General features: G+C 44.7%; 1 protein-coding gene across 5 annotated transcripts in view; it reads left to right on the plus strand.

Moving 5' to 3' along the window:
• The first annotated feature begins 9,405 nt into the window (after nt 1-9,405).
• The window catches only part of ZNRF1 (zinc and ring finger 1), a 91,710-nt gene continuing 77,355 nt past the window's right edge, over nt 9,406-23,760 (plus strand). For 4 of the 5 annotated variants that reach the window (XM_054697002.1, XM_054697001.1, XM_054697000.1 and 1 more), the window contains exon 1: nt 9,423-10,165. In XM_054697002.1, the coding sequence (XP_054552977.1) occupies nt 9,742-10,165 (424 nt within the window). In that variant the 5' untranslated portion in view covers nt 9,423-9,741. Of the gene's footprint in view, nt 10,166-23,760 lie in introns of all 5 variants that reach the window. The other variant, XM_037516143.1, reaches the window with a different exon arrangement.

A 23,760-nucleotide genomic window follows, 5' to 3' on the forward strand; every position in this document is an offset into this window, starting at 1 on the left:
TTATTTATGCATACAAGAGCTGGGGTATAGGCAAGAGGTGTGGGGGGTGAGAGGATTCACCAGAAATAGAGTGGGGAACAGAGCAGGCGGACGTACCAAAATGCAATGCTGAGGGGAGCAGGAGGTGAGACAGGAGAGGTCTGCTGCGCCATGTGGGTTGCTCCCTGGCAGGCTGGGGATCAAACTTGTGCTGCAGAGACCACAGATAGCTTCCCAGTGCTGTGCTTATCCCCTTGCGCCACCAGGGAGGCCCTGGAAAACATATTTTTCATTGACAAAATGTATTATTAATGTTAATATGCATTGATGTTTAAATGAAATAGCAAATATTGTAATTTTTAAATTCTAATTGGTTACTATCAATAGATAGAGCCTCCTCAAAGTTTTTGAGGTTTTTAATAATTATAAAGATCATAAAGGGGTTCTGAGTTCAAAACGTTTGAGAATGGTTGTGCCAGCATGGTAAGCATTAATTAAGTTCTCTTCTTCAGTCCCATTCTCTCAAATTCTGCCTTAACTGGTTTAGTTTCAGTTTCTTTACAGAAAGGGGGCATGACTTTTTTTTTTTTTTTTTTTTTTTTTTTTTTTATTTTTATTTTTTTTTTAATAGAGGCATGCTTTATTTATTTGTTTGCTGGTTTGTTTGTTTGTTTTGTTTGTACATGCACTGGGTACAGTCAGAAGCGCGGGAGGGTGAGAGAATTCACCAGAGCCAGAGCGGGGAGCAGAGCAGGCAGAGTGACGAAGTACACTGCTGAGGGGAGCAGCGGGCGGCAGGAGAGGTCTGCGCGCCATGTGGGACCCTCCTCCGGTGGCCGGGGAGCAGCCGGGGATCGAACCGGCGCCGCAGAGGCTGCGCGCAGCCTCGCAACCCAGCACTCAACCGCTGCGCCACCGGGGAGGCCCGGCATGACTTGTCTTATTTGGCTGCTGTCAGGAGTCAAACACTGGACCTGGAATGTATTCAGCACTGAAGTGTAAATTATTATTGCTGTTAATGTTATTTCTGTGTGCAAAATATTTGCAAGAATAGACATAGAGGGCTTCCTTTGCCTTCAGCAGTGTTCAGTGTTATGGGGAAGACAAACATGTCAAAGGTTGGGATGACCAGTTCATCCCAGGAACCCCTTTAGTATCCAAACACACTGGGGCAGTTGGTCACAAACAACAGGTATACACTTGGCAGAATTAACTGTGTGTTATGAAAGATTTATAAGCAACGTGCCAGGAGAGGACAACCTAAATGGGGTACCTTACATGGCATCCTGAAGAAGGTGCAATTTGAAACTCTCTGTATAATTTTAGAATTTTAATAGAGTACACTAACAAACAAACAAACAAACAAAAAAAATACAACCTTCAGTATTAAGAGTGTAAACAAGACCCTGAGGTGTGATAAGAAGGATTCCAAAAACAAAAACCAGTCCCCCAAACCGCGCTCATGGTGCTTCTGTGCTTCTTTCTTCCCTTCAAAATACACGTCACAGAGCCTCTTTGGTGGTGCAGGGGTTAAAGTCTTAGTGCTATCAAGCTACATGGACAGCGACTGCAATATGAGTTGACCCCTGGCCAGGGAGATGGTCCACATGGTGCAGCAGATCTCTCTTGTCTCACCCGCTGCTCCCCTCAGCAGTGTATTTCAGTAGATCTTCCTGTTCTGCTCCCCACTCTGTCTCTGGTGAATCCTCTCACCAACCCCACGCCTCTGGCCTTGACCTCAGTTCTTGTATGCATAAATAAATAAAATAAATCTTTAAAAACAACACAAACAAACAAAAAATACATCACAATTTGCAATTCAATGTTTGTTTAATATTGTCAGGTTTCAACAGAGGGACCAGGTCAAGAGGACAGGGACTGCCACCCTGAATGGTATGACTGCATATACAAGGCACTCCGTGAATATTTATCCAAAGAATGAACGTGAAAAGCATATAAAATCATGACCCCGGAGTGTAGTCCAGGTGAAAATGTAACTGGGTGGTCGCAGAAAAAGGGGAGGTCCCCTGTTTCCTGTCCCACCCAAGGAAGGGTGGAGCTGAGCAGGGAGGAGAGTAAACTGGAGAGGAGACTGGGGGAAGCAAGAAGGAAGGAAGGAAGGAAGCAAGAAAGAGACCTGGAGGAGACACATGGAGCAGAGACATATGAAGAAGCTGTGCTTGCTTCTCAGCCTTGGACTTGTACCAGGAACTTGGGGAACATGGAAGGAGACACTTGAAACAGATGTGAGTGAGAGACACGTGGGGAGGTTAACAATGGCAGCCTTTATCTTCATTTTGATTTTGTTCCTTTTGTCCCAGACTTGCCTGGCCCCTTCTATCCCTTTCTGATGGGTCCTACCAGAAGGTGCCTTAGACTTGTGGCAGGCTTTTGGATCTCAGCTGTTCTGCCTTGGGCCAACCCTGTTTGATTGGGCATTTACCCAAGAGGGCATGGGTGACTTTGGGTGTTTTATGTGGAAACTTTTGTCTATAATTTCCCTTCTCTTCTCTTTATTGCACACTAATTATATTAAAGTTCCTTTCCATTAAAGGTCTTAACCCACTAGAGTGTGTTTTATCTTGACATGGCAGATGACAGATCTTAGAGCAGGTAGGTTTGGAGGTCCCAGGGTGCCCCTTCACCCTGCCCTGTAACAAAAAGAATGCCTTCTGTGAAATCAAAAGTAGTTTCAAAAATTGTCCAAGATCTTTACTTTCAATTCTTTACACCCAAAAGGGAATACAGACTCCCTAATCATTTTCATTAAAACCCCTTTGCTTTCTCTCCCATACACCTATCAGTCTCGCACTGTGCAGTCCTTAAAAAATCCCCTGACCTTGACTGACACCCTCCTCTAGTGACCTTTCTTCCAGCCTCCCAGTTTCCTCCCAGTTGTTGGTTGCAAAAAGCCTCTGCTCCTGAGAGAAAGACTTCAGCTCAGAGGGATCAGAAGGAGAAAGACTTCAAGCCAGGCCCAAGAGCAGGGAGGAGGAACAACAAAGAATGTTTTGTGAGCATGTTTGTGACCTCACTTAGGAATAAATGAAATCTGTGAATACCTATTTACCTATAGTAGGTGCTCAAAGTCTACCAATCTGCTAAATGAGTGACTAGCCAATGGTTAGGTACCGCTATAGTTTAGGGTACATGGCAAGCTATAGTGGAAAGCACAGTTGGAAAAGTTAGGTGGGCCCTGCTTAGGAGTTTGGGTTTTATTTTGCAGAGAGATATAGATAAAGAGATAAAGACATAGATATGTCAAAGGTCTCTGTCTAGTTAATGTAGCTTGGTAATCTGTTTCCCACTCAAAGTACCAATACTATTAAGGTAGTATTGCCCTTACCTTAGCATTTTTACAACCCTTGTCAACTCCCACCTCTTTAATTCGTATTTGTCTAGTTCCCAAAATTTGCTTGTCATGATTTGTAGCACAGAAAGTACTTTGGTTTTCAAGTTCTTGGTGCTCTCTGTTCTCCCTGTTTTCTTTCTTAACTGTGAAAATGGCCCACTAGAATGTTTGAGAAAAAGAACAGAACACCTTTCAAACTGCCTCCTCAGGCCCTTCCCACCCACACTGTCATCATGCAAGAGTGGGGGACTCTGAAGCTAAATCTAGAACACTCTGACTGTGTCTGCATCTACACCTCAGAGATCAACATCTCTGCCTGAATCACAGACTGAGGACCTTCAGATCTTTTGTCAAATAGACCTCAACTTGCTGACAAAGCCACAGGACCTTGATCACCAAATAACTCTTTTCACAATGTCACTTGTTAACCAAGACTCAGGAAGGCAGGGGATGGGGCAGATCCAGAAATCCAGGGCTTTGGCTGGCTCTTATCAGCGACTAGCCTTGCAAGTTTGAACAAGAGCCTTTATCTGGTCCTCCATTTCCTCTTCTTCAGAAAGTCGGCTAGCTGACCCTTTCAGTTCCTTTACATCTGGAAATCTTGGAATCCTACCATGATTTCCACTAGCAATTTCCTTCTCTATGTCAATCAGTAAATATTTGTGACGGCAAGCCCAGGCTCTGGGTTATGTGTGTTTGGTTGTTCATTTACCCTGGTTTCTCTATTTAACTGTTCTCCTTCGAGATAAAGCAATACAAATATGAAGAGCTCCAAGTGGTCTGGAAGGGAGAGTCCTACTTGGAGATACTTTCTCCCCAGAGAAGGTGCTGGGGACTCCCTTTAAAGCCATGGGTGGCCCTCCCTACACTCTGGCCCCTGGGGGAAGTTTCTGAAGTCTTCCCATTAGGCCCTAACAAGCCATTTCTCACACTACCTGACCTCCTTCAAGGCCCAGACTTACATTCTTCCTGAAAGGTTTAGGCCTGGGGCTTTGCAGCTTTACTGGAGCATTTTTAAAAGCTTTAGGCAACACCATTATATCAGTTCTTTCTCCTGACTATTGTGGCAGGTGGGTCAGTGGTTTATTAACCTTGTTTCACAGTTGAAGAAGAGCGAGGAAGCAGCTCACCCAGAGTCACTAAGAGCATGAAGACAAAAAATAAATAAGATAGAGTTTCCAAATGTAACTAATGCCATTTCTGCATCTCAGATCCTTGAAGTGAGAATGTCCAAATGACCAGACCTCTCTCCAGACCCAATAGCTTTAGACCAAGGACCCACAAAAGAAACTTGAAACAAAACACATAGGACTTTTGATGGAACAAAATGAGCTATTCTTCAGCCTCGGGTCTTTCTACCTCCTGTTGCTCTGCTGTGAGTCACTCTGAGATGCTCTGAGATGTACAGCGTAGAATTAAGCTATTGAATGAGGAACTCTCCCTGCTGTCTATTTTCACATTTTCATTTCAGAGTGAAATTGTGATTTGCCTAAGCACACAAGGAGATAACAAGGGCATCATCTAGAAAGGTTGCTGTGCAGGGTCCCAGAGGGCACCTAAGCTTAGTGTCATCACGTTCGAGAGAGTAGAGGCATCTCCTTTGCAGTGCAGGCTCTCTGCTGTCAGGGGTGCCAGATGTGAGAGACTGGCTTATAAACCTTATATCCAGTAGACTGGAATATAAATCTGAAAGCCTAATTATTAATTTACAAAAAGAAACACAGCTGTTAAACAGATCTAATTTTCTCACCCCACTGGAAAGCACACAGAAAACATAAATTGCTGTCTAAAGATTTCTTGAAGAGAATGTTTAGAAAGTTCTGAAGTTTAGAAGTCCAGCTCCTGTTAGCTGTGTGACTTAGCATGAACGTGGTATATACTGTATATATGCCTTGCCATCTATCCATTTATCTCATCCATCCATCTCATTACAACACTGAAAGACAAGCAATATCTTGAAATGAAGTCTCATACCTCTCATCACCCCTCTCCAGTTCTTCCTGCCCCCACCCCAACCAGGAAACTTCATTATATTGTTTAATGACTCCATCTTTATGAATATACAAGCAAAGAAAAATATAGATCTTTATTTGGGAAGGGGCAAGTGTTTTAATTTCTTTAAATCTTGCTCATTTAATTGTGCTCATCAATCATTGGTCTTTAGTATTAAGAATGAGTTTGATATGTTTTCCCACAGCTCCGTTTCCTCAGGATATTGACCATGACCTTCTTGTTTGCTCCTGAAGGCCTGTTTCCTTTTGGCTCCTACCTCCTCCCAATGTAGCTCTACTACAATTTTCTGTTCTTTGAAGATGTGGTTTTCACTAGAGCTTCAAACATACTATTTCCTTTGCTTGGACATTCTTCGTGTCCTGAAACACTTCTTCCCCTACCTATTCCTATTGCCTGGCTTACCTTCAACTCATCTTTTAGGCTCAGAATCATTGTTTGTACCTATTTCCACCTGTCTTTCCATCCACTATGCTCTTCCTCTCTCATACATTTAATCATTCATTTCACAAAACCTAGTTGGTGCCCACTACATACCAGGCACTGTTCTAGGGTTATCTAGCACAGTTACTGTCACTGTTACTGTCTGCTATAAAAATTCAGATATATATAAGCATATGTATAAATACATATATAAAGCATATGTATATAGCATTGCACTGTAATTCACACACCATAGAAGTTGTCCTTTTAAGTGTACAATTCAATGGTTTTTAGTATATTCACAATATTGTGTAACCACCACCATTATGTAATTGCAGAGCATTTTTTATCAAAGAAACCCATTAGCAGTCACTCTCCATTCTCTTCTCCACTCCAGGCCCTGGAAATCATTAATCTTTCCTGTCTCAGTGTATTTACCTATTCTGGACTTTTCATAGAAATGGACTCATATAATATGTGGTCTTTTGTGGTTGACTTCTTTTACTTAGTATTATATTTTCAATTTCATCCATGTTTTCCTACGTATCAACTCTCCATTTCTTTCATGACTGAAAAACAGTCCATGGTATGGATATACCACATTTGGTTCAGCCATACACCTGTTAAAGGACATTTGGGTCATTTCCATTTTTTAGCTATTTTAAACAATACTGCTATGACCGTTCCTGTACCAGTTTCTCTGTGGACATATATCTTTATTGCTTTTGGCTATAACTCTAGTAATGGAATTGCTGGGTCATATGTAACTATGTTTACTTTTTTTGAGGAACTGCAGAGTGTTTTCTGTGAGGACCAAGCTCTAGCCAAACTGACGTAACTGACCACACTGTGTTCTCAAGCAGCTGTACCATTTTACATTCCCACCAACAATGTGGAAGAGCTCTGATTTCTATGCTTCTCATTAACACTTGTTACTGTCCTCTGTGATGATGGCCACACTGGTGAGTCTGTAGTGGTTCTACTGCATATCTATGAGAACACGGACTCCACCTAACTTATATAACCACAGTTTCCCAGAACCTTGTACAGTGCTTGGTACTCTTATTAGATAGTCCCACTTTGTTCAATACACTAAAAAACAGTTAACAAGTAAGTCAAAAGCTAAATAGATGGGTACAGTCCTTGTTGATTGTGTGTTTGTCTACCCAAGAAGAATCTAGAAACCTGTTTCCTGCACCATACTGAATGACCCCTCTTCTGTTATTATAGTGTTTCTTTGGGGAGGAAGTTGGGCTAAATTTAAATGTCTTGTTTTTCATCATATTTGTTTGAATATGTTCACCTCAAACAAAAAAATTGCCAGCTATTCAACTAATAATATGAGTTAATTCAGAAACAACAGAAGGCGCATGTGCAATTTTCCTGATCAAAGGCCAGCACCCCTGGATACAGTCTTTTTTTTTTTTAAAGATTTATTTATTTATTTGTTTATTTATTTATTTATTTATACAAGCACTGGGTACAGTCAGAAGCACGGGAGGGTGAGAGAATTCACCAGAGCCAGAGCGGGGAACAGAACAGGCAGACCGATGAAGTACACTCTGAGGGGAGCAGCGGGTGGCAGGAGCGGTCAGCACGCCATGTGGAACCCTCCTCTGGTGGCCGGGGAGCAGCCGGGGATTGATCTGTGCTGCAGAGGCTGCAGGCAGCTTCGCAACCCAGTGCTCAACCTCTGCACCACTGGGGAGGCCCCCTGTATGTAGTCTTGAAGGGGCTGTTGGGTGAAGAGACCTCTTTCTTCTGCTGGGATGGGGAAGCAACTCAAATCCCAGGCGGAGATGCAAGGCATGTTGGGTCCAATAGTTTAATGGTCATATGCATAGGAACTCTCATTTAGTCTCCAGCCCTCATTTATTTTTTTTAAAGATTTATTTATTTATACATACAAGAACTGGGGTACAGGCCAGAGTTGTGAGGGGAAAGAGAATTCACCAAGGACAGAGAGGGGAGCAGAACAGGAAGATCGACTGAAATACACTGCTGAGGGGAGCAGCGGGTGAGGCAGGAGAGGTCTGAGCCATCTGGGTAGCTCCCTAGCCGAGGATTGAACTCATGCTCCAGTGCCTGCGATGAGCTTCACAGGTCGTGTCTTAACCCATTGCGCCACCAGGGAGGTCCCCAACCTCATTTAAGCAGGGTTTCTGCATATTAATTTTCACAGTTCTTTGGTATGCACAAGTCGCTTTGCACTTAGAGATAATTGCTTGTGTATTGGCACATTTCATTTTTTCCTACCTTCATTTCGCATACAGAACTCTAAACTTCCTTTTTGACTCACCCCACAACAGTGCATGCTTGCAAATAGCTTGCCTTATGTTCCTTTCCAAGCTGGTCACACTGTGACTGTCAGTGCCAATGACAAGCCAGCCCTTCTTTTTTGGATTTTAAGATTTCTCTACACTCTCCTTTGGCTCCTTGGGGGATATTGAGGGCAAGGAATTCAGAATAGGAATAGGGTGATGCTCATAGCCAGGCTTAGACCTTGAAAACTAGTTGACTGAAAATGTGAGAGACATATTGCAAAATGTACACTGGGTCAACAGATGTTTGTTGAGCATCCAGTGTCTCAGACCCTGTGGTACAGGTTAGAATAAATGGTAAACAAAACAGGGGTCCCATCTTGCACTAGGGAGGTTCCAAAATCCCTTCCAGTGACACTATTCCACTAGATGCAGGACTTTTTATCTTACATCTAGTGATTTTCAGTATCAAATTTTAGCTAAAGAACCTACCCATTTGCTTAAGACCCAAACAGGAAGATCCGGACATGTCAGCACGACTGCCAGCTGAATTCAGAGTGGCAGTGCCCCAGTCACTGTTTACCCCGCAGATGCTAAACCCCCCAAAGGTTAAGCTTCCAGATGATGGGGGACCTCCGAAAGAGCGGACAGCAGGCCCACCAGGGGGTGCTGTGGGGGCAAATTTGCGCCGGGAAGGGAGCTTGACCAGTGACCCTTGGAGCCAGGTAGGCGTCCAGGGCAATTTTCATTCTTCCGGGACTTCGCCTCCCACCATCTCGAGCCTCCGCTGACCCTCCCCCCAGAGAGTGTCCTCCTCCTCCCGTCCCCCCACGAATAATCAGCCCCTCCCGGGCACTCAGAAAGGGCTAATTTTGAACAGCCGCCGGGCTCCGCGCCTCAGCCTCCTCAGGTCACCGGCCGGCCGAGGCCTCCCGGTGGGTGGGGACCCGCCGCGCGTCAGCGGCCGCGCGCCGCAGGGGCGGCGAAGGGGTTAAGCCGGCGGGGGGGCGGGGAGGCCGAGGGGGCGCGGGCCGCGCCTGCGCTCTGCCGCCCTCCATTGTCTCCACGGCGGCGAGGAGCGCCGGCGAGCGCAGCCCGGGACCGAGCGGGGCGGCGCGGCTGGCGGGGCCGGCGGCTGCTGGAGCGACAGCGCGACGCGACGCGACGCGACCGCGGCTTCCCGAGCTCCGTCTGGCCGCCCGGCTCCGCGACCCGCCCGGGGCCTGAGGCGTCCGGGCTGCCGTCCCCGATCGCGGAGCCCTGAGGCGGGGGACGCGCCCGGCGCCCCCAGCCCTCCCGCGCCTCCCCCAGCCGGGCGGGCGGCCTCCTCCGGCGCCTCCCCGCGCCCGCCCGCCGCCCGCCGCCGCCGCCCTCCCTCCTCCCTGCGGCTCCCCGGCTTTCGGGAGCCCGGGGGCGGCCTGTGGCGCGCCGCGCCGCGCCGGACTGCGCTTCTGTGGACCTTGAGGGAAACATGCGTTGGGTTTGGATCGCCTGAAATTCTTAGTTTGGGATCCCCGCCCGCTGGCCTCTTCCGCTCCGCGGGATTGCTTTTCTCTTTTTCTCTTCTTTTTTTACCCCCTCCCGGGTTCCTTTTTTTTTTTTTTTTTTTTTGGTGACTCCCGACCGCTTTATGCTCGCCCAGCCCTCCCCCAGCTGCTGAGAAGTGGGGGAGGGTCTCGGCCTCCAGGCTCCCGCCCCGCCGGGGCTCGGGCGAGCATGGGGGGCAAGCAGAGCACGGCGGCCCGCTCCCGGGGCCCCTTCCCGGGGGTCTCCACCGATGACAGCGCCGTGCCGCCGCCGGGAGGGGCGCCCCACTTTGGGCACTACCGGGCGGGCGGCGGGGCCATGGGGCTGCGCAGCCGCTCGGTCAGCTCGGTGGCGGGCATGGGCATGGACCCCAGCACGGCCGGAGGGGTGCCCTTTGGCCTCTACACCTCCGCCTCCCGAGGGACCAGCGACTCGGATCGGGCGCCCGGCGGTGGAGGGTCCTCGTCCGACTCCACCTATGCCCATGGCAATGGTTACCAGGAGACCGGCGGCGGTCACCATAGAGACGGGATGCTGTACCTGGGCTCCCGCGCCTCGCTGGCGGATGCTCTACCTCTGCACATCGCACCCAGGTGGTTCAGCTCGCACAGTGGTGAGTCCGCGGGGTGAAGGAGGCCTCGGAGGGGGGTGCGCAAGGGAGGGCGCGCCGGGGCACCCCAAAGATGCGCGCGCGCGTGCGGAGATTTGGATGTGGAGTGCGCGACCTGGGTTTGTCTGCCTCCTCTTTGGTTCCTGAAGCCAAGGGGTGACTGGGATACCCACTCTTCAGAAAAGAGGCTTTCTGCGAGACTGTGGAGCCGGGCATCTCGGGACTCGGGCGTTGGTTCACTTGTGGATGGGCAGAGTGAAACCCGCCTATTGAATTCCTGTTGATTGGCACCACCGGCCTCAGAGAAGGTCTTGTGTGGCTCATAGCAAGTCGGCCTCAGGCTTCTTCCTTCGGTCACTGCAGCACTATGCCTGTCTCACCGTTAAGAGAGAGAGGTGTCTACCTGAGTGGGAAAAGAAGTACAACTGGGGGCTAGATGTCTTTGGATTAAGAATTTCCCTCTAGCCTGGAGAGGGGTGCCCAGTTTTGCCTCCTTGCTGGAGATCTGTTTGAAATGTTTAAAATGGAGCAGCGGGCAGGCTGCTGGCACAGACAGGTGTGGCCTACTGAAAGGAGTGCCTGGCCAGGTAGCCACCCGGGGAGGCTTTGCAGGACCAGGGCTTTGGTGGCCTTGCTGCAGGCGTGCGGCAGGCTTGGCTCACTGACTCTCAGGCCCCTCCATCTTTTTTCTTCTCTGTGTTAACTTCTTGTTCTTTCTGGGAATCTGCATTTGTAGCAGGGGTAGGAATTTATTGCCACGTTGTTGGCACATGGGGAGAGGATTCAAAAAATCTGGGTGAATTAATTTTGTGAACTGCTGCTGACTGGCCAGTGAAGTGAAAAGCTGAAGGTGGATTTCCCAGACTCTGAATGGCATGAGCTTCTGGAGGAAAACAGGTTTGTCTGCTCAATAACCTGAGAAGCCAGGTTTGGCTTCTAGAAAATTGCTTAGATGGGGGTGTGGGCCGCTATTTGCTGGTTGGCAAGTTGAAGAAGTTAACATATTCAGAGTCCTTTACAGAGAGTTGAGAAATTTTAGCTATTTTGTGCAGAGGAAAGATTGCTTATGGAGGATTTATGCATGTAGTGGATTCCTGTTCCAGCTATTTTGAAATAGAGTAAGGCTTTTTAGATCTCTTTATTTCTGGAAGTGGTCTGGATTTTTTTTTTTTTTCCAATTCTAATTTAGAATAGCACTTGGAAGAGGTTTTTGAATTGCAAGGATGGTATGCTAATCCCTGAAGAGAACTCCAGATATCCTTTGGAGCGTCTTTGACCTGTGTGAAACTGGCCTGAATGAGATGCAAGCTTAACTGCCTCTGGCATTTTTAGGTATTTGGTCCGCTTCAGACATCTTGAAATTAATAATCTTTCTTATAAAATTTATTCCAGCAAGAGTAAAAATCATTTCTGAGATGATTTGGTTAAGTTTTTCAAAAAGAAATGTCATAAGTATGAATTGTAAACTGAAAGGCACTGTAAGAAGGTTCTTTAAAATCACAGAATTTTTTGTTGCAAAACAAATACAATTCATAGTCTGGGGAGGGGTTCTCTTTTTGCTAAAATCTCTTAAGTCTGTCTCTTACTAGAAACTTCTTCAGCATTGTTCTGTTGGGTTCCATGGTAACTGCTATCAGCTTCCATCGGATTCCAAAATTTCAGACTCTTCAGCTGTGAAGCATTAGCTTTTCTTTTTTGCAACCAATTGTAGTGAGGTCAGAGAGCGCCTCTGAACCAGGAGACTACAAGAAACATCGAAGCATATTCATTCTCTAGGGAAAGGTATCTCAAGTGTATATGTGTGTGTGTGGGAAGGGTGGGCTGCAATTAGTACTTTGAGTAATAAATACATTTTTTTGTAGGCTCATCCTGTCCTTTTTTAAGACGTTGAGCATACCTGGGCCTGCCCACTATATGTCCCCATGAATTTCCAGATGTTCTTGGTGGGTGAATGGGTTTCACCTTCATTGAGAAACACTAATTTGGGGATTCGTTCTTTTATTCTACTGATTAGTTTTTCCTGTGCAATTCATTCAGCTGAATCTTCCTGTTTCTACTCTTCTGTGATGGTGGTTCTATTGGACTTCTGGGACAGGCCACGGGATCTTCCTGGGCATTACTTTCCTTCTCTTGTTCATTACTGTAAGAAGAAGAACTTCTATTTTGTACCCTCTGAGTAAGGTCTGAGCAGTTTTTGCTCTTGTGTCATAAAAGTACAAAGGGAAGGATTTCGGTGCACATTTGGCTAGATGCCTGGAGTCGATAGGATGCTGTTGCTGGTGCTTTCAAGGTGCTTTTGGAACTCCTCCTGGGCACAGAAAACAATTGTGAGGGAAATAAGTGGAGGGAGGTTAGTGTATACAAGACTCCTCAAAGGGAGTGAGCAGATGTTATGTCAAAAGGTGAACTACTGGGGTTCTAGCTCCTTCTTTGAGTAGCTGTGACCTTGGGCAAGACACAGCACCCTCCTGAGGCTCATCTTTGTTATTTTTAAAATAAATGTGATAATCCTGGGCAACCAGCTTGCAAAGGTTGTTCCCCAAATCCTGTGAGGTTACACGGTAGTCACATTTGTGTTCCTACTCTCCCCAGTGCTATGACCCTCATATGTCCTGCTCCCTGTGCCTGGAATGCTTTTCCTGCCATTCCTCACATGATAGCGCTTTTGGATCTCTTCCGACTCAAATTAAATTTCACCTCAGAGACCATTCTTAAAAATTGGTTCACTTCTTTTAATCTCTCCAGTCACTGACCTGTTACCTTGAAAGCACTTAGTCACACTTTGTAAGTATTTTTAAAACTTGTTTGCTTTTTAAATTTTAGTTTAGCTAAATTTTAAACTCCATCATAGCAGGAGTTTACCTCTTGATCATTATTGGAATTCTTCCATGTGTGTGCCTGGCACAAATATTTTTTGAGTGAATGAATTTAAGTCTGTGAAATTCATGTGTATCATTGTCATTATAACTTTATGAGGTAAGACTTTCTATTCCTATTTTATAGGTGAGGAAACTGAGGTTTCTGGGAGAGGTTAAGGAACCAATACAAGATCAGGTAGCTAATGTGGGTGGGGCTGAGATGAACTGCAGGTCTGGGTGCCGGAATCTGGGCTCTTAACCATTGCATTCTTCTGCTGCTCCTCATCAAACATACGGAAGTTGGGAGGTGTCCTGGTAATCTCAGAGCTGTAAGTCAGAGGGTAGGCTAGTCTCACCTCCTGGTTGGGCTACTAATTAACTGCCTGACTTGTGACCTTGGGCAAGTGAGTCATTTCACCTTAGAGTCACTATTTCTTCACTTGAAAGATGGAGCTAATATATGTCCTGCTGACGTTGCAGATTTGTCTGGCGAGGGTCTCATGAAATACTATATACAACGGCCAAATAACCTACAGATGGAAAGTGGATTCCTGAAGGGACACTTCTATAGTTGTCTGCCTTCTATCTTCTCAGAATTTGCTGGGCACAGGGATTTAGAACTATGTGAAATGTTTCCCTAAGATGGAAGCTAGTGCTCTTTACTGAAATCTGACCTACATCGATGGGTCGCTCATAATAATGAATGCCATTTAGAAGAGCTGCTTTATGGAATCAGAATTAGAGTTCTTTCTTTTTCACATTAAAGTGTAAGTCTGTGGGCCTCCCCCGTGGCGCAGCAGATTGAGCGCAGCGCGGTGGAGCTGTCCGCAGCCTCTGCAGCATGGGTTCGATTCCCAGCCAGCCAGGGAGATACCCACATGGTGCATCAGACCTCCCCAGTCTCACCCGCTGGTCCCCTCAGCAGTGTTTTTGGTCCATCTGCCTGTTCTGCTCCCCGCTCTGTCTCTGGTGAGTTCTCTTACCCTCCCGTGCCTCCGGCCTATACCCCAGCTGTTACATAAATAAAAATAAATCTTAAAGAAAAAAATGTAAGTTTGCTGTTAGGTATTTCATTCCTAATGGCTGCTGGGTGGTTTTCTGGAGATCTGATCATTCTTTTGTAGTTCTGCTTAATCTCAGAACATGGATTTCTAGATGTGGGGAAAAAACACAGAGGATCCACCATGTTGGAAGAAAGATTTTTGATTTAGTTTTTTGGGATCTGCTATGAGGGTTTCACTCCAATATTTTAGGTCATAGCATATTTAGAAAAATCTAAATTGTTCTTTATTGTTACCAGGTCATCAACTGGGACTGATATAGGATGACTTTTGATGTCTTTGAACATGCTAGCAGGATATCTCATAGGTTCTGTTTTGCAGCCACTCTGTGGTTCTCAAGTGATTTAATTCTCTATTCTTAAGTAATTAGGGAGAATTGCCAATGCCATTGGAGTAGGTCAGAAAGCCTCTTTGTACCTCACCATAGGTGTGCTAGTGGTAATGGTTTCTGGAGAAGGAAAAACATTCTGTGGTCTCCAAAGAGCATGATGGGTCCCCTGCCCTGCAAAAGTTCTATTCCTAATGAAACTTTTTTTTTATTTCCAAGCAGAGCTTTTACTTCTCTTTTACCATGAAGGCTTATTTTCTATAAATTTGGGGGAGAAGGGGAAGTTCCTGTGAGGGAAAGATCATTTCTTGAAGGTTACAGTTAAATTCATCCTTGTTGGGGTTTGAAAGGTGTTGTAGGAAACAGTGGTCTCACTCTTGAAGTGTTTGTTTTATGGGATGTGCATATTTTGTTATTAAACAAAGACTCACGCCAAATATGTCACAAGGAAACCTCCGAGCCAGGCCACTCTCAAACAAAGAAACGCGTTTCATGCTTTGTACTTTACGCATTTGGGGGAAAAAAAAACAACTTCCTGGGGAAATGGTGGTAACTTACATCGGATACCAGTCCTGTGCCTGCTAACTCTTCAAAAGGAGAGTTTTTAATGACTGTGGTTTACTGAGATGGTGGTAGAATCATGAATCCCAGAACCTAAATATTGATACCAATCTTTTAGAATGATGAATTGATGTAAAATTCCATTCATTTCTTACCCAAAGCTTTGTCATGGCCTTATGGGAATCAATTGAATCCCAGTGATTATTGTGGATACAGCCTTGAATGTGAAAAGGGACTTTCACTTTCAGATCTTTTGCTCTTATCTGGACACAGGTTTATTTTTGAATCCACAGTTAGATTCCTGACTTTGATAGGCCGAATGCCTGTGGGGTAACTTGGGAGGAATGAAATACCCTAAAGTGTGAAGTAAATACAGAACCAAGTTTAATCTTAAAGCATCCGCTGGGGTGGGGGTGGGGGTATGGGCATATGTGGGGGGCGGGGACGGGTAGGTTAGTTTCTAGACTGATGAGACAGGGTTTTTACCTTGAGATATCCCTAGAGTTGTTAGGTAGAATTCAGAGTATAGCCCTCTCCTTTGGGGAGCAAAGGGGAAGGGAGGATTCACTGGATGCCTGTCAGTGCCAGAGAAGTGAAGGCATGATAGGATTTGTAGTTAGCTCTTGGACCTACAGCAAGGAAGCAGATACAAACAAAAACTGTCCTGCTTTCTGTGAATGGTTTGAAGAGTTTTCAACTTAACTCTGCCCCACAGTCTCAAGGGGGCTCCTTAACAGGCAGATGACTGGACCCCCCACTCCTGGAATTCAGTAGAGCTGAGCAGAGACCCTGAATCTGCATTTGTTTCAAAGGATTCTGAAAATGAAAATGATTCTGAAATGTAAAGGACTGTCTATATCTGAAACTCAGCTCTGCCTTGGATTTAACTTTTCTCTCCCCAGAGAAAGAACTCTTCTGAATGCTTTTTTGGTATAACCATTATTGTGTTTCTGTCTTTTTTTTTTTTTTTTTTAATAGAGGCATGTTTTATTTATTTATTTGTTTGTTTGTTTGTTTTGTTTATACATGCACTGGGTACAGTCAGAAGCGTGGGAGGGTGAGAGAATTGACCAGAGCCAGAGCGGGGAGCAGAGCAGGCAGAAGGACTGAAGTACACTGCTGAGGGGAGCAGCGGGCGGCAGGAGAGTTCTGCGCGTCATGTGGGACCCTCCAGGGATCGAACCGGTGCCACAGCGCAGGCAGCTTTGCAACCCAGCGCTCAACTACTGTGCCACCGGGGAGGCCGTCTTTTTTTTTTTTTTTTTTAAGAATGATTTATGCATTCAAGAACTGGGGTACAGGCCAGAGGTGTGTGTGGGGTGTGTGCACGAAAGGATTCACCAGAGACAGAGCGGGGAACAGAACAGGGGGATTGGCTGAAATACACTGCTGAGGGGAGCAGCAAGTGAGACAGGAGAGTTCCGCTGCGCTATATGGGGCAGCTCCCTGGCTGGCTGGGCATTGAACTCCTGCAGATAGCTTCACAGTGCTGTCTCGAGGGAGCACTGTCTCAGAGTGCTCCCTTGCGCCACCAGGGAGGCCCTATTGTGATTTTCAGTGTTACTAATCAGATATCTCCTAAGCAGCATCCGTACAAATCTTTTCAGTTGCTCTTTTCCCAGAGGGTAGATTCGTCCAGCAAGAGCAGTGTTTTTCGTTCATTTTTTGGTGGTTTTCATTCACATGGAACTCAATATTTTTCTCCTACAGGTAGGCCTGGGGCCTGAGCTGATCTGTCTTGGTCTTGGGTATTAAAGTTGCTGGCAATAGAAGGTGATCATGGCAATATCCCCCCCTGATTTTTCTTCTAAGCCACAGCTCTTTTGGCTGCTTGTGCTACAGAAGGGCTTATTGAATTAAATTCTCTTTCGTATATTCTCAGCCAGGCAGCTAGAAGAGTAAAGATCTTAGGGTGAATCCAGACTTTAAAATGGACAAAAGACCAATTTTCCTTTTCTCTGACTGTAAAGTATGAGACTCCTTGTGTATGTATGTGGTGATCTTTCTTGAGCTAAGACATTCATTTATTCAACTGATGTTTATTGAGTGCTTCCAGTAGACTGGACCTGTGCTGGGTGCTGGGAATATTTATTTTTCATAAAGGTAATTAACATAGCTTTGTTCTTTCTAAGAATCTTTTTTCTTCCTTTCTCCGATCATTATGAGAGAGTCTGCATAGTGCAGCGGGTGGGAGATTTTGCTTTTTTTTAAAAAAAGATTTATTTATACAAGCACTGGGTACAGTCAGAAGCACGGGAGGGTGAGAGAATTCACCAGAGCGGGGAGCAGAGCAGGCAGATGGACCAAAGACACTGCTGAGGGGAGCAGCGGGCGGCAGGAGAGGTCTGTGAGCCATGTGGGACCCTCCTCCAGTGGCCGGGGAGCAGCCGGGGATCAAACCGGCGCTGCAGAGGCTGCGGGCAGCTTCGCAACCCAGCGCTCAACTGCTGCGCCACCGGGGAGGCCCAGATTTTGCTTTTATGAGTGCCTCTGTTGGATAAGCAGATTCATGTGTTCTTGGTAAGACTGCTGCCCAGGTGATATTTCCCTCACGATGCTCATTCTTTCCTAAACCCTACTTCTTGGCTGGAGCAGGTGATCTTTGTGCTTCCGGTCAAGTGCCTACTAAGAAATAACTCACATCCTGGTACAAGTGGTCCTTTCTTCTAAGCAAGACTATTAACAGAAAAACTTCTGTGAGCTCTTCATGTGTCTCTTTGACTTCAGTATTTTATTCACCCCTAGAGCTGCTTTTCTTTTTGGTCATTGAACACTGTTTTCTAGGAGGCTGATCCACACTTTTAAAATCCAGCTTTAAAAATTTATCCTGAGCCACATATGCCCTTAAGGTAATGGAACAGTTTTCCTCCTTGGTCTTGTAAGTGTGTGTCTTCAGAGCTCAGAGCTCTTCACCACTGACACTTTAGTTATGTTCTAAGCAAGTTTTAAAGCCTGGTTTACAATAGACAGCATTGGTATTGTAATGTCACCCCTTCCCCCCAGAATAGTTATTAAATCAGTGCTATATTTGAGTATTTGGGGCTCAAAGTAAAATACTTAAGAGAACATTTCATGCTGAAAGACTTTATGTAGACTCTGGCTATAAGGTGATACTGTATATTAAGGAAGTCAGTTTCTTAAGGAAATAACAATTTCTGAAGGATAATTTTCGGGGAAACCTCACTTTGCATTTAGGTGGTTGCTCATCATGATTTTGGGAACTAGACTTTTTTTTTTTTTTTTAAGATTTATTTATTTATTTATACAAGCACTGGGTACAGTCAGAAGCGCAGGAGGGTGAGAGAATTCACCAGAGACAGAGCGGGGAACAGAACAGGCAGACTGACAAAGTACACTGCTGAGGGGAGCAGAGGGCGACAGGAGAATGTCTGTGCTCCATATGGGACCCTCGCCTGCTGGCCGGGGATCGAACCGGTGCTGCAGAGGCTGCGGGCAGCTTCGCAGCCCAGCACTCAACCGCTGCGCCAACGGGGAGGCCTGGGAACTAGACTTCTTAACGGATGGCTCCAACTTTCTGGTTGGCAGTACCTTTTTAGCCCTCTAAAAGGTGCAATTAAATAAGCCATACTTCACATAAAGTTCTGAAACTAATCACCTCTGTACTGGACAGTATCTTCTAAGGTTAAAGTTGGTTTTTAGCCCGTGGAACAAACTTAAGTCTGGAATCAGATGGGTGATCCGGGACAGAGTTAAGGGAACCCCAGAGTGTAGACCTCAGCTGGCTTGCTCATTTTGCCCATATTTCTGAGCTCTTTGGAGATCTTTTCCATTTGCTTTCCTTTCAAATAACCTTTTTCCCTGCCGAGGTGGTTTTCCTTAGCGCTCCCAGGATTCTTTTATCCTGATGCCTGTCTAAGTACCCTGGGAATCCTACAAAGATTTGAGGGAGCTCTTGGGATTCCAACTTAAACCAAAGTAATACTTGGTATACCAAAAAGGCAAGTTAGTTTTTTTTTTAATCATCTTGTTTGATTCTATTTAGATCCAGACACTTTTAGTACTTTCAAAAATATAACAACATCTAAGTCAGCTTTATTTCATTTATATTAATGCCACCCACTTCTGTCACAAGCAGCACCAGATACCCATATCCCTTCCTTGTTAGTAGGTTTCCTCATTCAGGACCCATTGCACTAAAACATTCCTACCACTGCAGCCAGTGGCAGTGGAGCGGAATCGGCAGGTCTGAGACCTTTTACAAAGGTCGGCCTGCAGACTTGCCACCTTCCATCTCAATATCTGACGAGCCCAGTCTTGTTGGCTGTATTGGGTTTATTTTCTACCTCCTCTCAGCCCAGGGGCCAAGTGCAACATAAATGGGTAGTAAGTCTAAGCATCTCCAGTATTTCAAGATATAGGAATCTCCTATGAAGTGGCAGACCTCTGAGAAATAGTATCATGAGCTGTTCTGTTTTGCTGTGACTTTGGAAAAGCTTCAGGTTCTTATGCTGAAAATTTGTTTAAAAAAAAAAATCTTTTTAATGAAACAGTGTGAGTCACAAAGCCACCACTCCTGCTCATAATAGCATTTCTCACCGGGGGGAATTTTGGGTAGCTGTTGGAGGAGGGGTTTGAGTAGGTTGTGGATGATAAATGCCTTGGTGGAACATATCAGAACTCTGGTGCTTTCTGTGATGACAGCAAGCCCTGAATTCAAAGTACAGGACAGCCAAATGGAACGGGAGGCCGGTGTTAGCAACTCACTGCAGGAGCATGACCAAGTGAGATCGGAGTGTCAATGTTCAGGTTCAGTTCATGAAAACACTCTTGTAGTGTGAAAGAATCCTGATACGCTAAGTGAGGACCTTGGGTCAGAGGGCCCGGGGCCATTTACAGGTAAGCATCAGATTCCTAGATTAAGGGATGACTGGACCTAATGATGAAAATTTACGAGGCACAAGTGTGCCTTTTTCCATATTGTGAAATGGTGGCTTGGTGCTTGGTACTGACCATGGGAATCCTGTACAGAGGATTCATAGAAGGTCATCTGTGCTCTAAGATTTTTAGGTCTGAAGCTTAAAATCACATCCAAAGGCAACACATCGCCCAGACTCTCTCTCTCTCTCTCTCTCTCTCTCTCTCTCTCTCTCTCTCTCTCTCTTTCTCTCTTATGGTTGGTGAAAAGGAAAAGGGAACATTACTAAGAGTTTAGAACAAACCAGTGCACACCCCCAGTGCCTGTCCCCACACTCTGTGCCACCAAACCTGAGTTTTAACTGTTTTTAAACTTCAGTGACTTACAGTGCTTCTTTGGTCCTGCTGTCTGAACCACCCGCTTAGGTAAACTACAGACAGAGGAAAGGCTGAACAGCTATTAAAACTGTGTTAGGATTTGCTTTCCTTTGGAAAGTTGTAGGTGTTTTCCTGGCTTTGTACTTACCTTCAAAGCTCTTACCAGTTGCAAGTCTCCAGAGCTCAATAAAGGGGAACAGGAAGTCGGCATTTGATGCCTGAGAGCCAGCAATAACTCATAGAGAAAAGGGCACGAGAATGGAACTGGTGGGGGCAGAGCCGGGGGAGGGCTGGTGCGGCAGGTTCTGGGCCTTGACCAAGTAGATGCATCCTTCAGCAGTGACTTTGACCAACCCCTTCAACCAAGGGGAAAGCAATGGCAATGGCACAAAACACTGATTTTTCTTAGGCTTTATGGGGGAGGTGCAGCATTTTTATTTGATGGCATCATTACAAAGTATTGATATCTTTTGCCTGTGAAGTTCAAAATAAGTTCCTTTCAAACAAGTTTTCCTAAGGAAAAGGGCATTATCATCTTTTTAAAATAAAATAGCGGGAATTAGTTCCCTACTTCTTCTCTGAGGGTCCTTAAGGGTACAGCTTATCGTGGGATCCAGGATGGAGCCTGGCCCTTCCTGTTCCGTTCACTTCTAGTAGATGAACTCTGAAGTTTCAGTCCTGTGATTGCTAAATGGAAAAGTCACAGGGGTTTGTGCTATTTCAATTTTTGTTTCACTTGTATATTTCAGGAAATCAAATAATGGTGTGACTCTGACTAGGAACTCTGGTCTCTTAGAATCTTTAAAAAAAATGAGAGCTATTTCAGGCATTCACAAGAGATAATGCACTTACCCACAAAGCAGATGAATAAGTAAAACATTACAGGTATGATTTTATGTGCCCCACCTACTTTCCATTTTTCTCTTTTCCTTCCCAAAGGTAACTACTGCCTGTTTACTATTTATAATCTTTCATATGTTAGTGCTTTTACTGCATGTATCTATCCAAAAACAGTATTTGGTTAATTTATATTAGCTTTATCATAATGTCCATGTTTCATATCCATATATATATATATATTTTTTTTTTTCTCGAAGTGGATTTTTTTTTTTTTAAAGATGCAAATACAGTCTATTTATTTATTTATTTGTTTGTTTGTTTATACAAGCACTGGGTACAGTCAGAAGCGCGGGGAGGGTGAGAGAATTCACCAGAGCCAGAGCGGGGAACAGAGCAGGCAGAAGGACCGAAGTACACTGCTGAGGGGAGCAGCGGGCAGCAGGAGAGGTCTGCACACCATGTGGCACCCTCCTCCGGTGGCCGGGGAGCAGCCGGGGATTGAACCGGCGCCGCAGAGGCCGCGGGCAGCTTCGCAACCCAGCACTCAACCGCTGCACCACCGGGGAAGCCCTCTAAGTGGATTTGAGGTGTATAAATACACTTTATTACTTATTGCTCTAATACATTTATTTTCTCTGCTGTACTCTGTTGTATGGGTATACCATAAGTAGCACTGTTTATTGATCCAGTTTCTTATTAATGGACATAAAAAGTTGCTTTTACTTGCTTCAAGAAAGTTTTTCTCTGTTTCTCTGTGTATTTGAATGAGGGTTTTTTTGGTGTACATATTTGGCCATGAAATAGGGACTTTATTTCTCTGATTCTTAATTAAATATTGCCCAGTAGATTGCCAGTGTGCACATACCAGTTTATATTCCCCGGATAGCATGTTTTCACTTGCCCCATGTCCTTGCTTGCTATTGTCATTCCCAGATTTTCAGCAAGCTCTGGTGGTGTGAAATGGTATATCATTGGCATCTAAGTTTTAGTTTATATATTTGATATATGCATTTATATACAGTTAATATTGCATGTTTAGTAATTTTGTTTCCTCTTCTGTGGAATGCTTGTTCATATCTTTCCCTAGGCATATATTGGATATTTTATCCTCTTATTACAAGTTTGTATGAACTTGTATTTGTTTGGTCTTGCTCCTGAATAATAATTCTTTGTCATCGTATGTAATGGATATATATTTGTCCTATCAGTATCTTATTTCCATTATTCTCTTTATGATTTCTTATGGTTAACTTAATTTTTGTGTAATTGGGCAGTCCAGTGTTTTTTCTTATTGTGCACATTGCGTCTAAAGAAAATCATTCTTTCCCAGAGGTCTTAAAAATATTCTAATTTCTTCTAAAAGTTTTTAAAATTTGCCTTTCAATTTAAGTCCTCAATCCATGGAGAATTATGATGTTTGAATGAGGTAAGATGAAGATATATTTTCCTCCTTCCATGTGAAAATAACCAGCTTTCCCAGTGGCAAGTAAGGAATGGTAAAAAGTCTTTTTCAGGCCTCCCTGGTGGCGCAGGGGACACAGCGCTGTCAAGCTATCTCCAGCCACTGCAGCAGGGGTTTGATCCCCGGCTGGCAAGAGAGCAATGTACATGGTGCAGCAGACCTCTCCTGTCTCTCCCAAGTTCTCCTCAGCAGATTTCAGTAGATCCTCCCGTTCTGCTCCCCACCCTCTCTGGTGAATCTTCTCACCTCCCCCACCCCACCTCTGATCTACACCCTAGTTCTTGTATGCATAATTAAATAAATCTTTTTTTTTTTTTTTGAAAAGGCTTTTTCCTACTAATTTGAAGGGCTTCTCTGTCATGTATAGTCTCTTCTAGGCATGAATCTGTTCCTGGGCTTTTTGCCCCACATTCTATTGGTCTTGTGCAAATACTGTCTTAATTACTGTAGTTTTGTCCCCCTGGGTGGAAGGGCAAGTCCTTTCATCTTGTTATGTATTCTTTTTCAAAGCTGTGTGGTCTAAATGATTTCTAGGGGACAGATAAGGAAATCTGGATGGAATCAACAAAATTAAGTATGAAGTACAAAGTACCAGAACTGCTCTGTTGATAGCTGGTGTTCTCAATGACAGGACATCTGGCAAACTGACCCTAATGGGCAGTTTCAATTTTTTTCCCCTGCTACAGTGCACAAACAATAACATTTCCCTATGTCTTTGTATTAAAAACAGAAGAATAAACAGTTCTGTATGTTACTGACAACAACAATAAAAACAATAGAAATGGGTTGGCTATTTTTGGCACTAATGCTTCCAGATAAATTTTAGAATCAGTGTTGTCAACTACTGTGGGAGAAAAAAAATTAGGATATTTATTGAAATTATATTGAGTTCATCAGTTGTCATCATTGTAAAATCGAGTCTCCCTAGGAATCTTATTGAAGTGGATTTACAGAGAAAATAATTTTTTTTACAATTTTTAAATCTTTGAAATTTCAGATTTCCAGAAAAGTTGAAAAATTTATACAATAACTATTGCATTTTTATCACCCCAGAATCTGTTATTATAAATAGTTGGATTAGGTTCTTGATTCTACAAAGCAACTTTTGGACTTAATGAAACGTCTCAAGATTGAGAAATCTACACTGACCTGCTTCAGGGAGTGTGAAAACCGCATGATCTTAAAAGTGTCATGTTGTCTGAAGGGATGGCTAGACCTAAATACCTTCATCAGAG

Source organism: Talpa occidentalis, unplaced genomic scaffold (genome assembly GCF_014898055.3).
Source record: "Talpa occidentalis isolate TD23 unplaced genomic scaffold, MPIMG_talOcc4v2.1 talOcc4.17, whole genome shotgun sequence".
NCBI classification, from domain to species: domain Eukaryota; kingdom Metazoa; phylum Chordata; class Mammalia; order Eulipotyphla; family Talpidae; genus Talpa; species Talpa occidentalis.